The 26260-nt window shown below is 42.4% G+C and overlaps 1 protein-coding gene across 1 annotated transcript in view; it reads right to left on the reverse strand.

Moving 5' to 3' along the window:
• Nucleotides 1-26260, reverse strand: part of LOC126469748 (condensin complex subunit 2-like) — a 194840-nt gene that overhangs the window by 55326 nt on the left and 113254 nt on the right. The window contains exon 6 of the mRNA XM_050096962.1: nucleotides 19031-19210. Within this exon, the coding sequence (XP_049952919.1) occupies nucleotides 19031-19210 (180 nt within the window). The remainder of the gene's footprint in view (nucleotides 1-19030; nucleotides 19211-26260) is intronic.

The raw sequence follows: 26260 nt of genomic DNA on the forward strand, positions 1-26260 counted from the left end.
GCCACCATTAATAAACCAAAGTGAATTATTCTTTTCTGTTGAAGCTGTCAGATTATTTGAAACAAGTTTTTCATTCTACACTCTTGCCTAGTTCCAAATGTATGTTTTATTTGAAGGGCCCATTTTCACTTCCTCATACATATGTCATTAACTGATCATACATATGATGCCATAAAAAAAAAAAATAACAAAGAAATACCTAGAACAAATACTCCAAGAAAACTGGCAATCTGGAAACGATAATACCACATACCTCATTACAAATCCAGTCATGTGCATGCACACTGTAACCCGAATATCCTATCTCAATACAAAGAAGTTGTGCAACAAACTAAACTTGGTGGGTGTAGGTGTGTTTCTATATTTGGAAGATTGTCCCTATTAAAATTACACACCAGTTGCATTAAGTGTGGTGCTAGTAGGACCACTATGAAGATGCAAATCAAGTTTGCTTTAAATAAATGCTGTATGGCCACGAGCACTAGTTACCTTTGAGATTGGACATGGTGAGCTGATGTTAGTCAAGAATGCTTTCAAAGTGACAAAGACAACATTATGAATACCTCAGAGGTTGAACGAGGGCATGCAATAGCGCTACAAGAAGTTGGACGTTCCTTCTACGATATTGCAGAAACACTTTGAAGGAATGTAGCCACCTGGCTCCAGACGGCCATTTATCACTACCAAGAGGGAAGACCATTGCGTTCGGCACATGGCTCTGGTGCCTTGCACTGTTCTGCAGCAGCAACTGGAGCAACAGTTGGCACCACAGTGATGGAACGAACTGTTGCAACTCTGTTACTTCAAGTACAGCTCCGAGCCAGATGCCCAGTAGTGTGCATTCAGTTGACACCAAACGACCACCATTTGCAGCTTTAGTGGCATGAAGTGAGAGCTCATTGGATGGCAGGATGGAGGTCAGTTGGTTTTTCTGATGAGAGTTATTTCTGCCTTGAGGAGTCATGGCTGTGTGTTGATATGGAAGAGGCCAGTTGAGGGCGTGCAACCAACCTGTCTGCATCTAGACACACTCAACCTACACCTGCTGTTATGGTCTGGGGTGTGATTTCATATGAGAGCAGGAACATACTCCTGGTTATCCCACATACCCTGACTGCAAATTTGTATGTCAATCTTCCAGGCAGTGTTTTCCAACACGATAACGCTCGTTCACATACCACTGTTGTAGCCCAACATGCTCTACAAAGTGTCGACATGTTGCCTTGGCCTGCTTGATCACCAGATCTAACATTAACCATCCCTGTATTGACTGATCAAGTGCAACAGGCAAGGAACTCCATCCCACAAACTGACATTCGGCACCCGCACAACACAAATTCATGCATGCATGCTTGAATGCTTGCAGTCAACATTCTGGCAGTTACACTGGTCATTAATGTACCAGCATTTCACATTTGTAATGGCTTACTTGACACATACATTAACCTTTGATCTTGCAATCTTGATAAATATGTTACATAGACAAATATGTTTCCAAAACTTCATTTCTCTGCATTAATTATTCTTTGGTGTTGTGCTTTTTTTTCTGTAAGTGTATTTGTTAATGTGATAAAGAATGTATGGACATTATTTCATGTTTACCTGAAAGTGATTAAGGGGTCCAAACTGGCTGGCAGTATGGGATACAGACTTTGAACACCTATGTAGTATCTTCTCTAGGTCTCACATGATTTCTTAATTAGTGTAGTTTACATCTTAAATTTGGCAATGTTATTCCTTAGTAAATGAAGGATTTGTCACCATAATATATTTTCCATGTGTGATATGTATGACATTTTGGGAACAGTTTTTCCTACACGATTATCCACTTCACTGTTATTGTGTTTTCATTAACACACTAATAAAAAATAAATAAAAAAAATAATAAATAAAAAACTTCAGACCACACATTTTAGGAGTGTTATTTCGCTAGTGTCACTGCTCTATAAAGCTGACTGACATCCTGTAGGAACACTGAAAATTTAATGCTACAGCCAATTAATTTCAATTTGAAACTTTGTAGAACTGTCTCCCTGAACATAAGGCCTGAGTGTGATCTGAAAACTAAGTTCTGAAATGCATCCCATGTAGGAAAGTAGATTTTTATACTTGTGGATCCAGATTAATCTACTATGGCAAACAACAATCATTAAATTGTACTTGAGCAAAGTATACTACATTCAATGCATAACACAGTACAAATCCAGAGGCTGTTCACACTATGTCTGGCTTAGTAGTATAATACACCTTGTGGCTGCTCTCTTCATCTTACTGAGGCACTGATCTCACCCAGAAAACACCCATGATAGTAATCAACAGTACAAAGCCAACGAAGGCAAAACGTGGAAGACACTCTTCCAGTATTCACCTACTTCACATCATGGCAGTGACTACACATTTTATCAAATAAACTTAACATTAGCAAGTACAAGAAGAAGAGAGAGATACACACAATCATGCAAAATTTTTGTGAATAAATTATTTTTATGTGTACCACTTGTAGCCATGTCATTTTTTTTTAAATTTGTTTAATGCCATATTAAAACATACTTAACTAAAACGTTGACTATTCTCAAGACAAATTTGAAAATAGAAGTTTTCTAGAAAAAACTAAGAGTTTTCAACAGAAATGTTTGAAAATGTAATAAAAAAATTTGAAACATGATTTATGACAGTATCTTCTTTTTAAAAGTCTACTTTAAATATAGTTATGCTGCATTTTACTTGCAACACAAAATAAAATTCAGGGAAAAAGTGTGTGACCAAAAATTATAGTTCAAACATCAAACTGTTCCCAAAAGATCTGTTAAAAGATGGAAAGCATTACATATATTTGCAATTCTTACTGTTTGAGTTACAGCATTTAAAAAACTGACAAATTTTTCAAGATTTTCTTTGTGTTCTTGTACCAGCCCCATAAATCAGCATGATAGCTGCTTGGTTTGACTCTCTTATCTTTCTCCAAATTGCATCATTTTTTAGTGCAGTTCCGTGTTAGTGTTGGGAGATGTCACACTGATGGCTAATGACAGCTAAATGTATCAAATTCAGAAAACCTTTATTAGATAATAAACAATGCTTGGAATGATACCACTTTATAAACAATTTCCCACATTTTAAGTTTTCTTGTATTTTACACCTTTTATGTTCCTCGAAAAGTGGGGCTTCACTAGAATTGTACAAAGTGATGTAAGATCACAATTTCTTGCAATTTCACATTCCCATTACCAAATTTATGTAATTAACACTCAGTTTTTCTTTAAAAGATCTTTTGTTTTCAAATTTAAGTCATAAAAATATCCTACAATTTAGTTAAGTATGTTTTAATAAGGCATACAAAACTTCAGTGCTTTATCTTTAATAGGTTTTAACCAATGGGGACCAGATCATCAAAAAAAGTGAACTTTCAGGAAACTCAGGTTAAACTTCTTTCTCTATCTAACCTGCTTAACACTAATACATCCTAGGTCCATATTATTCTTGTTCCTGGTGTGTTTCTTCCTTTCTTTCCTTTTTCAGGCAACTACTACTTATATAAGTTTCTTTGGTGGCTTCCAACAGGGATTTCTCTGCCTTGAAGAATGTCCTGCCGTCAATTGCAATTAACATTCTTTGCATATTTAGTCCACCAAGGACCCCCATCATTTCCATAACCTTACACCTTGACACTTCATCATCTAAACACAGCCGAGCATCCAGCAGACCTATTTTTAAGGTAGTTAGTCCTACCAGAATAGTTTTTGATATCAATTCCAATACAAAGTTGTTGAAACTCTCATCCGGGTTCTGAGTCCCACTTGTCTAATAATCTTGTGTCACTAAGATCCCTACATAAATGTTTTACAACCTCCATTACAGCAAATGGTAAAGAATGCTTAGGATGGTAGGCCTTATCTTTAATAATACCGCTCTGGTAAAACAACAATGACTCACTGTCAGGTGGGCAGAATACATGACTTTATGAAAGAAGTTAGGCCACACTGCCTTTCTCAAATAATATAATTTGATAAATTTTAAAGAATTTCTTCTACTACTTCTACTACATGTTGGGGTTAAATTCATTATTTGTGTTAAGTTCCTGGTCAAAGTCTTCTTGGGACACAGGGATAGAAAGGAGACTGTGGATCACATGGTGGAATGCTGCATGTTTATAGGTTGTAGGATGTTGGGAGGAAGCCAGGATGAATGTGTCAGTGAAGGAGTCTTTCCAGTAAATTTTAAATTTATGGTTACTGTCTTCTATCTTCAATCTAATGTCCATGACATTTATGATGGGCCCCCCGAACTCAATGCTGACCTTCGTTAGTATGCCACTGGTTCATATTTTCCACAAATTTGTGGAGTTGTCTATTGGAACCTGTCCACACACAGAGTATCATCTACATATTTGTACCAATACACAATATGTTTTGTCGGTGGTTCACAGGGAAGCCATGCTTGATGCTTGCACTGCCATGGAATAAGACAAAAATCTTTTTAACAAAATCCTTAAAATTTTCACAAGGATATTGTGAATTGCATATTAAATCCATCCAAAATTTATCAGGACGAGTTTCAGACCTGTTGCAGGTTCTAAGGACATCCTTTACATGCAGCTGACTACAAAAATCCATATATTCTTGTTTTACATGGTCAGCCCTAATGCCAGAGAGTCTAGCATTAGAAACTAGAATTTCTAAACATTATGATAGTTTTTCGGCGGCGTGGGGGGAGGGGGCAGTGATTGACGGGTAAGCTTATACTTTAAAAGCAAACGCTGTCTTATTTTGCCCAATATCCCTAAAATGCATGTTTACATTTCTTATTTCAGATGTAAGAATGTCCAACTCTGGTGGGCTATTCGTTTTCTTCAATGCTTCCTTAGTACTAACATCAAGATCAAACTTTCTTGCTGTACCTGAAACGTTTTCATCTGTAAGGTCTTTTTCCAAAAAGAAAAGATTCTTAAACATCAGGGCTGATTACACACCACATCAGAGAAAGCTCTAAAGATCGCAAGTCACAGTACAAGAATAAAGCCATGTGATTAGTTGTCTGATACTGTCACAGCAAAGAAGGCTCGAGTAATGATGATGTGAAGTTGGCACAAATTTGTTTTTTTTATTGAGACAGAAACTTATTATTTCAAATTAGGCAAAATTTCCAATGCTCTTTGGGCAACATCAATATTCTCCGACCATCTGATTGAGCAATATTTATTTATTTGGAAAGATTGTATGTTTAGTGTATTCTATGTATTTTGCTCTTCTAGCAGGAGAATCTTTAAATAAATAAGAAATCACTCTCAGAAGAACAAGAAAGTTCCAATTAGTTTTTGATATACCAATCTTAAATGCTCCCTGTACCACATGAAGCCCACAAAAACCTATATACAGAAAACCCATCCCATTACCCATTACAGATTCCTTAATCTTTGCATATACATCTTTGAGTACCTCAAAGTGAACATTATGGTCATCTATAGACACTTTTATTCAAATTATGCATTCCAACAGAAGATTTTAGGCCTTCCAACAAATCATGGGGTAAGGAATTATAGCAGTTCTTTGGTAAAATGGGGAGCAATACCATGGACTGTACTATGTGCCAGTTTCGTTCTGTGTAGCTGCATTCTTTGTTCTATTTTTGAATTGGAAATCATCAGTGGAAATATGGATGCACATTCCGAAGAACTACAGAATGGTTCCCTAAAGCACAAAGACAGCAGAGAATTTCTGACTTGGTAACATGATCTAATGAGATGAATGACTTCAGTGATGTTGTTATTTCAGCTTTCAACAACTAAGTCGATTGTAGAACTTCCAGAAGTTGAAGCATTTTCAGGGTCACATGCAATAGTAGTGTTTCCTGGAAGGAGAGAGGGGGGGAAAAAAAACCTCCACATTAGGCTTATCGCACATACTTAATGTGCAAAGTTCTGAATTTTAATACTTATAAACACAGTAACAGCGAGTGGTCAAACAGTATCTTGCAGACACTTATTTAAAGGAATTCCATAGTTGAAATTATACAACCAGGGAGAAAGTTTCGTTTCTTGCAATGAAAATTGTTTTTACTTTCTAAAGTAATAGCGACATACTCTTAAGTCTTGGCGAATTGGTGTTTTGCATAAAACTCATCATGTTTCTTTCATTATGTATATTGGCAACACTGAATTTGCTTACTCTACTGTCACTCGTTTGTTTGTACGGTACCTTATTTATTCGGCAAATTTTTGTGAATTCAAGTGATCACGTACCCCACATTAGGTAGAAAAAAGCCAAATTAAGTATGTTTTGCTGTCAAGAGAGCAGTGCATGAAGCCTTTAGTGCCTACTGCAGTAGAATATTGTCAAATGATATTTCACAAAACTCAAAGAAATTCTGTTAGTGGCACGGAATTTAAGGTCCAGTCACTTGTGAATGAGACAGTAACAATCTGAGGACAGTAACAATCTGAGGGCAGCAAAGCAAAAGCTGATATGCTTAACTTAGTTTTCAAATGTTCCTTTAGAAAGGAAAACCCAGAAGAACTGCTGCAATTTAATCCTCATACCACAGAAAAGATGAGTGAAATAACTATGAGTACCAGTGGTACTAAGAAACAGCTGAAATTGTTAAAACTGAACAAAGTTCCAAGGCCCAAAGGAATCCCTGTAAGATTCTATCTAGACTGAATTTGCAGCCAAGTTATCCTCTTTTCTGACTATAATCTATCATGGATCCCTCAACCAAAAAACCATACCCAGTAGTTGGAAGAAAGCACAGGACACGCCCATTTACAAGAAGGGTAATTGAAATGATCCACAAAACTACCATCCAATATTCTTAACATCAATTAGTTATAGATTCTTAGAACATACTCTGAGCTTAAACATAATGAGGTACTGCCTCTCGAACAAAACGATCTCCTCCACGCAAATTCGCACAGATTCCGAAAACATCGATCATGCAAAACTCAACTCTCTTTTTCTCACATGACACTGAAACCTTTGGATCAAGGCAGTCAGGTTGGTTGGTTGGTTTGGGGGATTAAAGGGACCAGACTGCTATGGTCATCGGTCCCTTGTTCCAAAGTCAAAGAACACCCACAGAGAATAAAACGATGAACAGAAGAGATCACAGACGATACAGAACAAGAGAAACTGAGACAAGGACAAGACAAAACGAACTAAAACCACACAGAGTGTGACGGTGGTTGGCCGACCATAGAAATAAATAAGGAAAAGCCAACCACTTAGAAACACATTAAAAAATCAGTGTAAAATCATAGGCCAAAGGCCAGAATCGACACAAAACGATAAAATAAAACAGAAACACTCAGAGTAAATGATAAAATCCCCCTGCCCGAATAAAACGTAAAACTAAGTCAGCCATAGCGGAGTCGTCTGTTAAAAGGGCAGGGAGCGTATCAGGCTGCGCAAATGTCTGCCTGACCACAGCTAAAAGGGGGCAGGCCAACAGAATGTGGGCCACTGTCAAAGCCGCCCCGCAGCGACATACAGGAGGGTCCTCCCGGCGCAGTAAATAACTGTGTGTTAGCCGGGAGTGGCCAATGCGGAGCCGACAAAGGACGACGGAGTCCCTGCGGTTGGCTCGCATGGATGACCGCCACACAGTCGTCGTCTCCTTAATGGCACGGAGTTTAGTGGGTGTAATCCGATCGCGCCATTCAGCGTCCCAAAGCGCAAAAACTTTTCGGCGGAGGACTGCCCGCAAATCAGTCTCTGGGAGGCCAACATCCAGAGATGGTTTACACATGGCCTCTTTCGCCAGCCGGTCAACATGTTCATTGCCCGGGATACCGACATGACCGGGGGTCCACACAAAGACCACAGAGCGGCCGCAACGCGCAAGAGTATGCAGGGACTCATGGATAGCCAACACCAGACGAGAATGAGGAAAACACTGGTCGAGAGCTCGTAAACCGCTCAGGGAATCGCTACAGATCACGAAGGACTCACCTGAGCAGGAGCGGATATACTCTAGGGCCCGAAAGATGGCGACTAGCTCAGCAGTGTAAACGCTGCAGCCAGCTGCCAAGGACCGTTGTTCGGAATGGTCCCCTAGAGTTAGCGCATACCCGACACGACCAGCAACCATCGAACCGTCGCTGTAAACAATTCCAGAGCCCTGATACGTGGCAAGGATGGAATAAAAGCGGCGGCGGAAGGCCTCTGGAGGGACCAAGTCCTTCGAGCCCTGTGCCAAGTCGAGCCGAAGGCAAGGGCGAGGAACACACCACGGGGGTGTACGCAGAGGCGCCTGGAAAGGAGGCGGAACAGGGAAAAACCCAAGCCCGCAGAGAAGGTCCTTGACGCGTACAGCGATCGGACTACCCGACCGGGGCCGACGGTCCGGCAGATGGACGACCGACTGCGGGAACAGGACACGGTAATTGGGATGCCCGCGCAAACTAAAAACATGGGCAGCATAAGCAGCCAGTAATTGTTGGCGTCGTACCCGCAGTGGAGGTACACCTGCCTCCACTAGTACGCTGTCCACAGGGCTGGTGCGGAAAGCACCAGTGGCAAGGCGTATCCCGCTGTGGAGAATCGGGTCCAGCACCCGTAACGCAGATGGGGATGCTGAGCCATAAGCCAGGCTCCCATAATCCAGACGGGACTGGATTAACGCCTGGTAGAGCCGCAACAGTGTAGAGCGGTCGGTGCCCCAGCGGGTGTTGCTCAAGCATCTCAGAGCGTTTAGATGCCGCCAACACGTCTGTTTCAGCTGCCGGATATGAGGCAGCCAAGTCAACCGGGCATCGAAAACCACCCCCAAAAACCTGTGGGTCTCCACCACAGCAAGGAGTTCGTCGGCAAGATAAAGCCGCGGCTCAGGATGGACTGTTCGGCGCCGGCAGAAATGCACAACGCAGGTCTTGGCTGCCGAAAACTGAAACCCATGCGCTACAGCCCAAGACTGCGCCTTACGGATAGCGCCCTGTAGCTGACGTTCAACAGCTGCAATGCCAGTAGAGCTGTAATAAAGGCAGAAGTCGTCAGCATACAGGGAAGCGGAGACAGAATTGCCCACGGCCGCAGCAAGCCCGTTAATGGCTATTAAAAACAGATAGACACTTAAAACAGAGCCCTGTGGCACACCGTTCTCCTGGACGTGGGAGGAACTATACGAGGCCGCGACTTGCATGCGGAAGGTACGACACGACAGAAAATTGCGGATAAAAATCGGCAGAGGACCCCGAAGACCCCATCCATGAAGCGTAGAAAGAATGTGATGACGCCATGTCGTATCGTACGCCTTCCGCATGTCGAAAAAGACAGCGACCAGGTGCTGACGGCGGGCAAAAGCAGTACGGATGGCCGACTCCAGACTCACCAGATTGTCAGTGGCGGAGCGGCCTTTACGGAACCCACCCTGAGACGGAGCCAGAAGGCCCCGAGACTCCAGTACCCAATGCAAGCGCCGGCTCACCATCCGTTTGAGAAGCTTGCAAATAACGTTGGTGAGGCTAATGGGACGGTAGCTGTCCACCTCCAGAGGGGTCTTCCCAGGTTTCAAAACGGGGATGACAATGCCTTCCCGCCATTGCGACGGAAACTCCCCCTCGACCCAAAGACGGTTGTAAAGATCGAGAAGGCGCCGCCGGCAGTCCACTGAAAGGTGTTTCAGCATCTGACAGTGGATGCCATCTGGCCCAGGAGCGGTATCAGGGCAAGCAGCTAGGGCACTGCGAAATTCCCACTCACTGAATGGAGCATTGTAAGATTCCGGGTGGTTGCTGTGAAACGAAAGGCTCCGACGTTCCAGCCGCTCTTTAATGGAGCGGAAGGCCTGGGGGTAATTCGCAGAAGCGGAACTCATAGCAAAATGCTCTGCTAAGCGATTTGCAATGACGTCGGAGTCGGTACAAACGGCTCCATTCAGTGAGAGCGCAGGGACGCTGGCAGGGGTCCGATAGCCGTAGACGCGTCGAATCTTGGCCCAGACCTGCGAGGGAGTGACATGGAGGCCAATGGTGGACACATACCGCTCCCAGCACTCCTTCTTGCCTTGGCGGATAAGGAGGCGGGCCCGCGCACGCAGCCGTTTGAAGGCGATAAGGTGGGCTAAGGAGGGATGTCGCTTGTGACGCTGGAGTGCCCGCCGGCGATCTTTAATCGCTTCAGCGATCTCAGGCGACCACCAAGGCACAGCCTTCCGCCGAGCGGACCCAGAAGAACGGGGAATGGCAGATTCGGTGGCAGTAACGATGCCGGTGGTGACAGATTGAACCACCGCATCAATGTGATCAGTAGAGAGAGGCTCAAAAGCGGCAGTGGAGGAGAACAAATCCCAGTCAGCCTTATTCATAGCCCATCTGCTAGGGCGCCCAGAAGAGTGACGCTGTGGTAGTGACAAAAAGAGCGGAAAGTGGTCACTACCACACAGGTCGTCATGCACACTCCATTGGACAGACGGTAAGAGGCTAGGGCTACAGATGGAAAGGTCAATGGCGGAGTAGGTGCCATGCGCCACACTGAAGTGTGTGAAGGTGCCATCATTTAACAGCGAGAGATCGAGCTGCGACAACAAATGTTCAACGATGGCGCCTCGACCTGTGGCCACTGACCCACCCCACAGAGGGTTATGGGCGTTGAAGTCGCCCAATAGCAAGAAAGGCGGCGGCAATTGGGCGACCAGTGCAGCCAGGACATGCTGCGAGACATCACCATTCGGTGGAATGTAAAGACTGCAGACGGTAATAGCCTGTGGCGTCCATACGCGTACAGCGACAGCCTCTAAAGGCGTCTGGAGAGGGACGGACTCGCTGTGCAGAGTGTGAAGGACATATATGCAGACGCCACCAGACACCCTTTCATAAGCTGCTCGGTTCTTGTAATAACCCCGATAGCCACGGAGGGCGGGGGTTCGCATCGCTGGAAACCAAGTTTCCTGGAGAGCAATGCAGAAGAAAGGGCGAAGGCTGAGAAGTTGGCGGAGCTCAGCTAAATGGTGGAAAAAACCGCCGCAGTTCCACTGGAGGATGGTATTGTCCATGGCTGAGAAAGGCGTGAAAGGACTGGGAAGGCAATTTACGCCGCTTGTTCACTCACTGCCACCGATTCAGTACCCGTACGAGAGGCATCCATGGCGTCTGAGGGACCAGCGAGATCAAGGTCCTCAGCGGACGCTAGAATCTCGACTTCATCCTCAGACGCAGAGCGCGAAAGGTGCGGTGGGGTTGGTGCCACCGCAAGTTCCTTGGCCTTAGAGGTCTTTCTCTTGGACTTCTCTCGCTGAACCTTGGGTTTCACCGGCTGGGAAGGCTTCACCGATTCAGTCTCCGGGACAGAGGAGGATCGTGAAGCCCTACGCCCGGCCGCTGGTGAGGACTTATGCCACTGGTGGCAGTCATCCTTCCCGCTGGTGGAACCCTGGGAAGGGAGGGTCCCAAGGGAACTCTTACGGGCGAGAGTAGCCGAAGAAGTTAGACGCTTCTCCGGCTGAGAAGCGGGGACGGACGTCCCCGACGGGTGGGAGGAGGTTGCTCCCGAGGTAGGTGGTGCAGGAGCAACCGGTTGGGTAGAGCCCCCCACGGGCAAGGGGGCAGGAGGAGTCTTACTGCTTATCGAGCTGGCTGGAAGTCCCGAAACTGATGGAGCTAGCACAGTTGTTGTAGCAGCTGCATAAGTAGATGTCATTCTCACAGGATGGAGTCTGTCATATTTCCGTTTGGCCTCAGTATAGGTCAGCCGGTCCAGGGTCTTATATTCCATGATTTTGCGCTCTTTCTGAAAGACTTTGCAGTCAGGCGAGCAAGGTGAATGGTGCTCCCCACAGTTGACGCAGATGGGAGGCGGGGCACATGGAGTATCGGGATGAGATGGGCGTCCGCAATCGCGACATGTGAGGCTGGAAGTGCAGCGGGAAGACATATGGCCGAACTTCCAGCACTTGAAGCACCGCATCGGGGGAGGGATATAGGGCTTGACGTCACATCGGTAGACCATCACCTTGACCTTTTCCGGTAACGTATCACCCTCGAAGGCCAAGATGAAGGCACCGGTAGCAACCTGATTGTCCCTCGGACCCCGATGAACGCGCCGGACGAAATGAACACCTCTACGTTCTAAGTTGGCGCGCAGCTCGTCATCAGACTGCAAAAGGAGATCCCTATGGAAAATAACACCCTGGACCATATTTAAACTCTTATGTGGTGTAATAGAAACGTTAACATCCCCCAACTTGTCACAAGCAAGTAACCTGCGGGACTGGGCGGAGGATGCCGTTTGTATCAGTACTGACCCAGAGCGCATTTTAGACAAGCCCTCCACCTCCCCAAACTTGTCCTCTAAATGCTCGACGAAGAACTGAGGCTTTGTGGAGAGAAAAGACTCCCCATCAGCTCTCGTGCAAACTAAGAATCGGGGCGAATAACTGTTACCTCCATCCTGAGACTTACGCTCTTCCCACGGCGTGGCCAGGGAGGGGAACGTTTTCGGATCGTACTTCTGAGCATTAAATTGAGCCCGAGAACGCTTAGAGACTGCTGGCGGCTGGCCGCCAGCGAGAGATGATGTACCACGCTTCATTGCGGGTCATCCGCCCTGATGCCACCTACTCCGACCAAGGGCCCTCCCCACGGGCGCCACCCAGCCACAGCAATAGCCACCTGGCAGGATGGCCATTGCCGGGAGTCCTGATGCCCCAGGGAGATGGGCATCTACTCCTTGGCATACGTGGGGAGTGAACGGCGCAGGCATCAGTGGAGCGATCCCTGTGTTGTCAGGGGGCTACAACCAAGAGGGTACATGGCGGCCCCACCACAACGGACTGGCTACCGTGCTGGATGTTAGGTGACATGTGGTCCATGGGCGTCGTCAGTGCAGAAAATGGCCCTGCACAGCGCTTGTCAGAAAGTGCACGCAGGAGCGCATCCATGCCCAAGCGATGGAGAGCGGGCAAGACTGCAATGCAACGACGAATAAGATGGCGAAAGTTCTCAACACAACACGGACACAATGCACCAAGTAAGGCGCCCTTCCCCAATCGGCTCGCTCTTCGGAAAATTTTGAGATATGGAGGTCAAACCCTACAGGGGACCATCACATAAGGCCGAAACGTTTGAGACTCCTTTTAGTCGCCTCTTACGACAGGCAGGAATACCACGGGCCTATTCTAACCCCCGAACCCGCAGGGGGGCAAGGCAGTCAGGTAGATGAAGTATTTCTTGATTTCTGAAAAGCATTTGACTCAGTACCACATCTACACTTATTGTCAGAAGCACAATCATATGGGGTATCAAGCAAAACTTGTGACTGAACTAAGGACTTTTTGATATGGAGGGCGCAGCATGTATTTTGAATGGAGAGTCAGCATCAGATGTAGAATCAAGTTTGGGTGTGTCCCAGCAAAGTGTACTGGGGGCCTTGCTGTTCACATTGTATATTACTGACTTTGTTGACAATATTAATAGTAAGATCAGACTTTTTGAAGATGGTGCTGTTATCTGTAATTAAGTACTGCCTGAAAGAAGGTGCATAAATATTCAGCGAGACATTTATAAGATTTCGAAGTGGTGCAAAGATAGACAACTTGGTTTAATGTTCCTAAATGTAAAATTGTGCATTTAAAAAAAAAAACCATACAAATACCTGGGTGTAACACTTTGCAGAGATAGGAAATAGAATGTTCACGTAGGCTCAGCTGTGGGTAAAGTAGATGGTAGACTTCGCACTTCCCCAGTATACTACAAATAAATCAGTCTACAAAAGAGATTGCTTACAAATCATTTGTACGATCCATTCTAGATTACTGCTCCAACGTGTAGGACCCATACGACATAGGACTAAGAGGGGATAAGGGGATACTGAATGTACACAGAGAAGGGTAGCAGGAGGTCACAGACTTGTTTGATCCACAGGAGGGTGCCACAGAGATGCTTAAAAAGCGTAACTGGCAGACTTTGAGATAGATATGACTATCCTGAGAAAGCCTACCTACAATGTTTTAGAAACCAGCTTTAAATGATGACTAGCAATATGCTACAACCTCCTACATATTGCCCCCACAAGTATTGTGAGGGCAACATTACATTAATTACAGTGTGCACAGAGGTATTTTAATGAATTACAGCATGCACAGAGGTATTTAATCAACCATTCTTCCCATGCTCTGTACGTAAATGGAATGGGAAGAATCCCTATTAGGGAACAATGGGACGTACCACTTCACTGTGGTTTGCAGATGTAAGCCCTGGCTAATTTAAGCATGTGTGTTTGTATAAATAAATTTTTTACAACTGAAATATACTAAAATAACAATATTAAATAATCCACATATTCAACAAGTTACACTGTTTTAGGAACTTACCTTCTGAAGAATTACTGCAGTGGCTTCTATACTTTTATTCACTTCATGACTGTCACTCTTCAAAAACATGTTGACAGGCAAGGAGTCTTTTCTGTCTTCTGTTTCCTTGTGTTTGTTCGAATGTGCATAGCTGGTAAGAGCTGCTTGCCCCATAGAAATTTTTATGGCATTATTGCCCCATTTACACACAGCATCTGTGTCAACATTTCCTCTCTTGACCCATAGAAACTTTTGACCCACAGAAAATTGACTTCATAAGATGCCTGGTATACAGTAGTGCCTTTTAACTTTCCCATGATGGTATCGAAAATATTGTCCACATTTTATAGTAAATCTGGACGATAACCCGAATTGTATACCAACGACTGAACTTCACGTCAACATTCATAGATACTAACAAGGCATCTAATCTGACTAAGCAGAACAGAATGGAATGGTTATATTTCATTAGCTTGCAATTTTTTTAAAATACATTTGTATTTGCGTGTAAACAAATTAACAGTACACATTAGGTGTGTGATTTTGGGACGTGTGCACAGTCCAACTATTTATGTGCTCCAGCTCTGCTGCATGCCTTGTTATTTACATCAGGGTCAACCTTATTTTGTCAACTTTGGAAGTCATGTTGTGAAAAGTAACAAAAACACAAAAGAACATTTTTTGTTCCTGTTTTAATACTTAGGACTAGCATGCGCAGGTGATTTGTGCCACTGTGACCGTGTACCCACATAATGGATAAGAGTGACAATATACGGAGATGTGCAAATGTTACGACATGACAGTCGGGTGACATGTTTGTCTGCCAACTCATGAACAAGCTGGAGACAAAACTGTCACTGTGTTGCGTGCACGCATGGGCGACACTTTCCATGCATTCTCCACTTCCCATATGGTTGCCGACTGTCAGCACAGTGGGCCATATGAATAAAACAAAAAATGCACTTCATTCTCGGAATTTTTTTTACAAATAAAGTGTGCCTAAGAATACACTTCACCTGAGACTGAGTGAAAGAACGCCAGGAAAATTAATAACTGCTTAATTACACACCTTGAGACGTTTCTCGTGACTAAACAGAACAGGTGACCGCACAGCAAGCGCACAATGGTGTGTCATATTTAACCAAAATTACCTTGTGTTAGAAAACTAGCAGTTCCAGTTTGAAGCAGATGAAAATGGGATTTTGTTCACATTGCGTGTTCACCTAACTTCAGTACCAAAAAACGTTTCCTGCACGTTGAAAATTCGGTATCATCAGAAAGCACATTTTCGTAAACTGTCCATATATTGTCTTAATAATTTGTTGCGCCACATAAAACTAAAATCAAAACATAGTGCAACTCTTCCAGAACACACTGATGCCAATTCCATAACTGCACATTGAGTTCGTCTATTTGAGGGAGTTTACTGAAATTTCTGTCAATAATGTTAACATGCGAAGTAGTTCATCAAAACTTTCGACAGACATTAGAAAATATTGAAAAAAATTCTTTGGATGCTGCCAAAGACTATGCAACATTGTATAAAACTTTCCACTTATTAGCCTGCCATTCCAATGACACTGTACCCAATATTCTTTTTTATATTTTCTTTCACGTCTAGCGAGTTTTCAATAACAATGGCCTCCTCTTCCTAACCCATATGGTGCTGGTCTCTTAGATAGCTGCCATTACCCATTGACTAGCTAAAATATGTGATTTTTTGTAAGTTACAACTCGTGTGTATAAATATGTTGGAATTTCACAACATTTTTAGGTTCATTGTACTTTCTACCTTAAATATGCATGTTTTGGTATTGCTAGTATTAAAATTGACTATACAGATGAAAACTTCAATTTAATACTAATAATCACAGAAAAAAAAAAAATTGAAAAGAAGTTCTAGTACTGGAATACATACGCAAACACACGATCTTTATGTTTAATTTCCTTTACAGCTAATTTATGTCTACAGAAACACACAAAATCAAAGCAAAATTTAGCATTCACAGACGAGTACAGTGTGATACAAATAGATACATTGAGGGATACACAGTCCAACTTTACATTCACTGGACTCATATGCTGTGATTCAGTTCTGATGTACCTGCCAAGAATCCTTTAGAACAACACAATCTGTGAAAATAATATGATAAACTTATGCAGCAACTCATCTTCAAAAAGTCTAGAACTACTGCTATTTTCAGATGACGTAATTTAAATCACCGTCAAATGGTTCCTTTCCATCATCTACAGATTAGTCAAGGACTTTGTAAATCACTAACTCCAAACTTTTCTCCTCCTCAATGCACATTTTGCAACAAAATCAGCTCAAAATCACACAAAACACTCAGAACAAACAACTTGAATGTCAGCTAACGCCCACAAAGCAAGAGACAATAAGGAAGGTTTCAAAACTGAAGAATTTTTGCACCAATACTGCTACTGCCATCTAGCAATCACAACAGAAACTACAAAGTGTGCAGAGCTCACGGAAGTTTGAGGGAGCTGTAAATAGACATTCAACACTGCGGAGAATCATAGTAACTGGCTTGAGGTAATAAAATGTCTGCCTGCACATTTCCTTCTCACAGGAGTGCTGTAATAGTATGTCATCCACGTGCTAATAAGTAAAGAAAATATTGACTTTGTGTGTTTGGGAGGGAGGGGGGGGGGGGGGGGGCAGGGGGGGAGGCCTATTAATTCCTCAAATTTTAGTGCCAAAATAATGACTAAACACTTTGTACACATGACAGTGAAGCAACCATGATGTTCTCATAGGTTAGTCAATATTAAGACTAAAAATTCATAATAATCAAACACGTGAGAAATAAACTCTGTTGCTAAAATAGCTGTCTGTGTGACATAGGAACAAGTCACATGTGCAGCAACTTTTAAATTCGTTTAATTTTGGGGCTTCCTACAGTCAAACTTCCTTGAAGTAAACATTTTCTTATTCACAAGATTGCAGTGAATTTTTTTTAAGATAAAATTAGAAAATTGATTTCTTGACACTCATTTATGTACCAGTCCACTTAGTGTTTGCTAAGTTAATGTGCCACTTCAGCAGCTTCCATATTTATACTTACGCACTAGAAAATTATGCAGTTTAAGTGTTGCAAGACATCAAAGAGTTCTTCAACACTAGTCACTTTTAGTGTAATTTGTTCTGCTCACATGTTGAGGCAAGTAGCATTAATAGCAGCTGAACATAGTACCCACACCTGTCTAGTCATTTTAGATTTTATAATGAAAAGTGTGTGAAATACTGCGAAGTATGTTAGATACGGCACGCAAACAGAGATCAGGCTATGCTGCAGGTAAGTCTGTCACCACAGCCTTTATCTCATATTCACTATTTTATTCTCCCCCCCCCCCCCCTTTTGAAGGATTAGTTCATCATGAATTTGAGCCACACGGACAAGCTATTAATTGATGGTACTATTAGGATGTGTTGAGACACCTGTGAGAAAATGTGAGAAGGAAATAGCCTGAAACGTGGCAGTACAATTCATGACTCTTGCATCGTAACGCACCCGCACATTCATCCCTGCTGGTGCATGACTACTGCACAAAAATGAAATCACTGTGCTGCCTCAGCCTCTGTACATCCAGACCTGGCCTCTGTGAATTTATTTCTTCCTAAGTTGAGAACACCATTGAAAGGACATATATTTGCAATGAATAGACAAGAAAAAAGAAAATTCGCAGACGGCACTTCGCGCGATCCAGCAAGAGGCGTACCAAGACTGTTTCTGGAAGTGGAAATTGGGTTTAGAAAGGTGTATCAATTGTGGAAGAAAGTATTTAGAAGGACACCATGCAAAATAAGTAAAAGGTAAGTGTAGAAAAATTTTGTGGACGAAGTACGAGAATTTTTTGAACAGACCTCATATATACAACTTTTTTTTTTATTGTACCAAATTCACTGTCGTCTATCATGGTATCTCTCATGTCATAATTCCCCCGTTACATACATTCCAAGATGTATAACTTTTTGGAAAAAGAGAAACAATAATACAAGGAATATGCATTTTTGAATGTGGCCGCAGCCTGCTGAAATACAGTTCTTGTTCTACATGCTTCGTGTAGTTATTTTGTACCTATTATATTCATAACAGCAAACAATTCTTGCTTTACAACTTTGAGAAGCAGCTTAGCTTGGAATTGTAAACAGAGACACATTGAAAGAAACACATTTATAAACCAACATCACATTTCCCACTTTTACTACATCATGATGAACCAAAAATGTGCTTCTGATAAACCTAACTTCACCTAAGCGTGGCATATTCTAAGCACTCAAATTATAATGCATAAACTAACAAATACAGAATTCTGGCCTCCAAATGATGGAATCCAACATGGTGTTAAAAGAACTTTTGCAATGACAATTAGTGCAGCAGGTGACCCAATAACAAAGCAGGGCAGGATGTGTGTTCGAAAAGTGTGAAAATCTAACACTTTTTTTCTGAATAGTTTCTCTACAACTGCTTGAGAGACTGTATAGCAAAGAAATCACATTAATCCAAAAACACTTCAAAAATGGCTTTAGCTATACTTCATTTGCCCAGCACAGCTAGCAGCATGACGAAGCGTATGGTGACCCTAGCAGCTAGGTTGTACTTCTAACTGTTCTTGGTTCTATGAAGTGTATATGGCAAACACTTCTAAAAAACAATGCTTAAACCAAGCTAAAGCTATTAAAATTAAACATAATCATAAAAATTATAAGTAATGAATAATGAAATCCAACCTTGACAGGGGTCATCCTCAAAATTATTTTCCAACTGCAGATCCATTTTCAGCTTTTCAGTCACCACAGACAGATCTAAACCTTCACCAATGACACACTGACCCATCCCTGTAGCTAGATCATCATCCAGAAAGTCAGCAGGTTCTATTTTGTGGGATGTAATTTTCAGATTCGTCAAATCTGGAAAATTAAATTATGCCATTCATCACAACAGTCCACCTTTAATATTACACAAACAAATTACTGACACCAATAAGAATTTTGTATGCATAAACTTTTAACTGCAACCACAGCACAGGCACTAATATGTATGACTATACTATTATTATTATTATTGAGTGGTTTAGGTGCTAAAAAGCAAGGTCATCAGCACCCTTGAATGAAATAGAAACACAGGCAGTGAAAATCTATTAGAAGTAACAAATTTTAATGACAAATAAAATTTAAGATACCACACTAACATTATAAGATTCATAGAATACCAAGTACAAAATGCAGATAAAAGACAGCAGAATAACTACATATGATTATGAATAAAATACCAGAACAGACACAGTAAAAAAAATGGGACATATTACTGTGGCTGAGTGACAGTGATCAAGCCATTCTGCAACACATTAAAATCCCACACGCAGTATTTTGGGAAGGAATCCGTATCTCTCATAAAACCTTACAACATGAACCATACTTGCCTCAGTGTGTTAAAATAGAGGGTAGGTCCAGAGCGAGACACAGATCTCCCCTCAGATCATCATAGACTGTCCAGTCACATTAATGCGACCATGTCAGAAGCATGAATAACCACTTTTCGCAGTGCAGACCATTGCAAGACATACAGGAAGAGAGTCAGTGAGGTTGTGGAAGGTACGGATGGGGATGTGGAGCCTTGTCGACTCGATGCCATGGTCAGCTGCACTAGATTACATGGATGAGGATGCATGGGGTGAACAACCTGATCAAGGATGTCCCACATATCTCTGAGTTTAAGCCCGGGGACTTTAGTGGCCACAGGAGAACGGCGCTCTTTAAGCACACACGTACACTGCAAGCTGTGTGACAGGTTGCACTGCCCTGCTGGTAGATACCATCGTGCTGAGGCTAAAAACACTGCAAGTAGATGTGGACATGGTCCCCAAGGATAGGTGCATACGTGTGTTGATTCACTGTGCCTTCCACAATGACAGGGACACCTGGTGAATGACACAGAAATGATGTTCGCCAGATCATGACAATCCCTCCTCCGGCCTGGACCCTTCCAACAATTGTTGCAGGATGTTAGCTCTCAGACATTTCACGTGACACACGCCAACGGCCTTCCATCCAATGGAGCGTAGTATGCGATTCATCAGGGAAAGGCCACTGTCACTGCTCAGTGGACACCCAGTTGCAGTACTTGCAAGCAAATTCCAGTCAACAACACTCGGCAAGGGTGTGAGAGTCAGGTGCCTGCTGTGTAGGACCATATGCAGTAACATTCACTCAATGGCCATTGAGGAAACACTGTTGGTTCATCTGCGCAGTCATATGCTCAACAGTTGCGTGTCTGTTCACTCATACACATCTCCACAGCCGTCGCTCATCCCTGTCACCTATGGCCCGTGGCGCACCAGTATCCTCAGTGTCCGCTTTGATAGTGTCATTTTACCATGCATGGTATACTTTAACCATGGTGGCACACGAACAGTTTACAAACTTAGCCATTTCAGAAATGCTCCGAGAGCCCTAGCCTAAAACAAAGTCAGAGAACATGACGGAGCAGACAAGAAAGTCCCCCTGCTTAGGTCCATCAGTCTAAACATTAATAATTAATTTATAGAAAATGGACTACTGTTTTAAGCCCCTGTTGACTGCCCTCACCCTGAAGGTGAGCTGCAAAAAGCATCCGTAATCAAGCTGAAATGGCATGAAGGCTTTATAAATGTGGACTAGATATATGCTGCAGGCTCCCTAAGACCTATGACTAACCCACTGAGTATGAGTAAATCCATAAAGCATTGTAATTTCAGTTCTTTAAGGAGTGGCAGCCATGTTAGTCTCCATCAAAACTGAGACCCAGATATTGCACATTTTCCTGTGAATGTGAGGATAGTAGCCCCCAGTTTTAAAACAGATAAATTAAAAAAAGCAGGGGCAACTAAAATAAAACGTAAACTGTTTCCTCCAAGGAGAACTTGGAATCTGTGGTATTTGACGATCTGGCGATCGGGGGGAGTGGGCAAATGCAACTGTTGAGTAATTGTCACAAGGTTGGAGGATACAGAGAAAATCGAAAAGTTGTCCACGAACAAGGAACACTGTACAGGACTTTGCACCATAGACATAATACCGTTTATCATGATGGCAAACGTCATTACACTTAAAATATTCTCTTGGGGGCCATCGTTCTCTTGCTTAAAATGCTTAGAATATTCTCGACCCTGTATCTAAAATACCTTTCCAAGAGGAAGGAATTTATGAGAGTGGAAAATCCACTCATAGAGCTGCAACAAAATATTATTCACATAAGTAGTATTGTAGACCTTTTCCAAATCTAAGAATACTCTGACGAAGTGTTGTTTATGTAGGAAAGCTTGTTGAAATGCAGGGTCAAGTTACTGAGTGTGGAGCAACACCTCCTGAACTTGCAGTGGGAGTGTCTTAGCAGTGTCCTGGTTTGAAGTATCCACACTAGGACCAGTTGATGGTACACTTCAATGTCTTTCCCATGCAGCTAATGAGACTGACACTGTGATAACTAATGGGGTAGTAGGATCCTTCTCTAGTTTTAAAATTGGTTTTAAAATAGTTTCTTTCCACAAGTTGGGAAATAATCCTATCACTCAAATTTCATTAAATAATTGACTAAGGACCTCTTCAGCTGCTTTAAACACATGTACGTTATCAGGCCATGATGGGGCACAGTATCATGAGCTATGGGCAACATAGAATCCAACTCCAAAGAGAGAAAGGTCGGTTGTACTACTCCATATTGGTGAAACAGAAATCGCAACAAACCCTTCCGTGTGTTCCTGATACCAAGAGAACACACCTTGAGCACAGGTTTCTTCACTAAGAAAGTGCAAGAAGCGGCAGTGATGAGATTTTGTTATCATATTTATTTTTGGGTTCTGCACAAGGAATCTACATTCCTCAGCAAATACTGAGCAGCCCCAATTTAGACCAGGTGACTTCCAGGGCCTCTGACACACACTGCTGGAGGCGAGCAGTCAATGCCAGATTGATGAGCTGCCTTTCCACATTTCCCTCAGGTTGCTCCACCTCTGCAACTCAGTGTTGTGTGGCCGAATCACTGCCCTTTGTAACTCTTCATAGGATTAGGTGTTTCAGCTCCAAGATATCCATATCCATAATATGATGGTATGGAACCACACGCTTGCTTGAGTTAAGGGTGTTGTTCATCTCAAGAACTATGTCACAATCAGCCACCTGTTTTGCCCTGTTGGCTTCCACAAGCAAGAAAGCATTTCACCATCTTTTAATAGGTTTTCAGGTACCAGCAAGCCCTTCTAATCTGTCTGAATATATAGAGGAGATACCTTTTCCCCACATCCCCTCCTTCCTCTTTACCACAAGAAAAACTTCTGAATTATAACTTCTTGACCCCCCTTACTGAACGTTATCAGGTTATTAAGACTACCCTCCCTGAGTCTTTTGGACAAATGAGTGTGAATACTCCCAGACTGTACACCCACTGTGTTGAAAAGATTTTTGTGTAATGGATTTTAAATGGAGTTCTTACATGCAGCTGCGATATGAAGGTCCACCAAGAGAGAGCCCCAATTTCCTCGGTAAGCCTTATACAACAAAGGTGTAGTAGGTTAATCAGAGAATGCCCTTTAAAGACTATTCCACTTCAACAGCAATGCATCTCGTCAGCACGCAGCTCACCTTGAGAGTGACATTCTTTTTATTGGGGTTTGTACCACCTTCACAATCTGGGTGATTAAACCAATATCCCTGTCCCCTGTGACCCACAAAAGTTCCACCACTGTGCCACATGGTGGTCACCAAAGCATGCAAAGAGCTTACAATCACAGAGGACTGGCAGTGCTCACCAGTCCCCAGCTCAGTGTACCCAGGTTCACCACACCCATACCCAGAAAACAAACACAGGGGTCCCTAAAGTACTCACTATTTTGAATGGGGTAAGGAGTGGGTGCAAGGGGGGGGAGGGAGTGGGTGCAAGGGAGGGGGTGAGGGGGGGGGGGGGGGGAGTGCGGTGGTGGGACACATACCTTTAACGAAACACTACTGACACAGTGAGCTTTACCCTCTGTACAACTTTGGAAATGATACTGTATCCCACTCGACACTCGCACTTCTCCATCTTGTTTTCCTTCTTGAGAATGAATTATCACGAGTGAGAAACTGCAGCTGCAGGTTGTGTTCCATAGCTACAATGCTCTGCTTTAAAAATTAAAACTTTTATAAAAAAAATTCTTAGTCTTTCATGTTTAATCACAGCAGACCTTAATTTCAGAAATACTTTTACTTTTTAGTTAAGTATCTCTCTCCACATAAGAAAGATAGTTTTTTCTTCAATTGGCTGGAAGTGGAACAGTGGATAGCTCAAATTCATCAATAAATTCAAGCTCCACATGCCAATTACATCTAGGAGTGCAATGAAAGATTCCTTCACATATAATGAGATTTGTGTCAACAGCTATATAAAGATGCAGAACTGGAGTCGTCCTGCAGTAGCTGAGTGGTCAGTGCGACAATGTCAATCCTAAGGGCCCGGGCTCGATTCCCGGCTGAGTCAGAGATTTTCTCCGCTCAGGGACTGGGTGTTGTGTTGTCCTAATCATCACCATTCCACCCCCATAGATGCTCAAGTCGCCAAAGTGGCGTCTAATTGAAAGACTTACAACTAGCGAACGGTCTACCCGATGGGTGGCCCTAGTTTCACAATATTTACATTTTTATATAACTGGAAGGAGTCCTTTTTTCAGTGTGCCTTTTTTATCTTGACTATGTGTGAAGTTCTCCAACCATTGTAGAAACAACTGCTTCTCAGAAAGAAGTTGTTAGAATATGGATAAGATGATATCAAGAGAGAGGTGAAAAAGGCCTTTGTACTCACTAAAATGCATAAATGTGTAAAACCACCACCACTTACAAGTATTAAGAATCCTTTGGTGTCAACTGCTAATGTGGACAGAAAACAATCAGAGTGAGTGAAATGACTGGGTTTCCTAAACCAAATCACTACATTTCCTCATTAAGAATCTCACACAGTGTTCTGTCTCCTATGCTTCCCAGTTGGCAAGCACTTCTGAGACTTTAGGTTATGGTCTTATCATTGAATAGTAAGTGAAGACTCATTAGCTTTGCCATAGAGCTTAAAGAATGGTTCTGTTCTGTAAACCCCAGCTGAAAGTATGATACTTGTTGCATGGTGTACAGTGTCCAACATCTTTAAGTGTAACATTTAGACTGAATCATAAATAATACAATCACGGTCCAGGTGGAAACGGATAAATGCTTCATAAAATTGTTGTAAACAGAGCCTTTTACATCCCAAACTTTGCAACTGAGACAGTTTAAATGCTTTCAATGCTCACAATTTAAGATTCCGCAAGTGGGGTACAGATGTGAGTTTATCCATTGAAAAACTTAAAATCTGTCTTTTGAGCCCAACCATCCAGTCTCTGTGGCACCAGTTGCTTCAGAGGAGGAGCAGTAAAAACATAAAATAATCGACAAAGAAGTTATCAGTGGACCTTTCATTGCATCAGCTACACCGTTAATAACAATGGTGAAGAGGGAGAAACTTTAAATGTTCCCTTGAGGGACACCATTCTCTTGTATAAAATTGCTTCAGAGTGTTTGTGTACCCAGTAACGCAATGACACTTCTGCAAGGGAAGTTTTTAATATAATTAGGTATCTTCCATGGACGTTGCTTTCATGAAGGTGATGAGTACATTGTGCCTACATGTAAGGTTATAGGTTTCTTCAATATCAAAGAATATTCACTTATGGTGCTTTTTGTACAGGAAAGTTTCCAATAAAGCCACCTCGAGTAACCACATTATCTAGTGTTCGACAATAGTTCCTGGACCCAAATAGAAAATGGCTCACGAGTTTCTTCCTCTCTAATAGCCAATACACAGCCTGTGGGAGCAACATCACGGTAACTGCTTGTGGAGGTGCTATCCTCCACTAGCCCTCTTGTATGAGGGCTATCATCATGGCTTGCTTCCATAAAAATTATATACAATAGTATCTGGTCTTTGTCCGTAGCAGAAGACAATGCATTTTCAAATTCTCACACAGAGAAGGAACAGTTACATTATTGTCATCTGTGAGAAGCAAAGTTCAACTGTGCCCACTCTGCAGCTTCCTTCCAATGTACAACTGTGACATTTTTGTTGCCATCAGACATTACACTAAGGAAATGCAGCTTTTGGAAACAAACTTCACATTGTCTTCATTTTATTTACGTACCTTTCATTCTTGCTACTCGTTTCTGGTGTCTTAGCCTCACTTTCACAGAAGAATGAAAGAAAAATCAAGTAAAGAAAGCTGTGAAATGCCTATTTCCAAAACAAACATTTAATAAGTTATGGACCACCCACTGAAATTCTCCTTGAAAGGTAATGGAGAATATCACGATGAAAGCAGCAGAAACAATTCACCATTACTTGTACTACATCTACATGGCTACTCTGCAAATCACACTTAAATGCCTGGCAGACGGTTCACTGAACCATCTTCACACTAATTGTCTACTATTCCATTCTTGAACAGTGTGCAGAAAAAATGAACACCTATATCTTTTTTTCCTTCAATATATAAAAAAGTTAACATTCAAGTGGCTGCCCAAGTTTAATGCAAAAACCTTAACCAGGTTTCGATACCACTAAAGGTGTCTTCTTCAGAAGAAAGTCACCTATAATGTTTAAATCTATTATAAAATAAATATCTAAAATACTTAACACTTGACCACATTGAAAAGGAGAACACGGAATAAAACTGGTACTTACATAAATTACATGATGTTAAAATTGTAAATGTACATGGAGATCCAAGCGACTCCAGTCAAACAGAAGAAAATGATAATATACGATATAAGGATCACTTGGTAGGAAGAAAGGTACTAATGTTCATGATCATGGTTTCACAAAGCATTTATTAATATCAGCACACAATCCTAAGAGTACAGGACACAATGATTCTACATAGAGCCAAGAAAGAGTGGAAACTTTCTCTCTTGGAAAAACATGAT

Source organism: Schistocerca serialis, chromosome 3, assembly GCF_023864345.2.
Source record: "Schistocerca serialis cubense isolate TAMUIC-IGC-003099 chromosome 3, iqSchSeri2.2, whole genome shotgun sequence".
NCBI lineage: Eukaryota > Metazoa > Arthropoda > Insecta > Orthoptera > Acrididae > Schistocerca > Schistocerca serialis.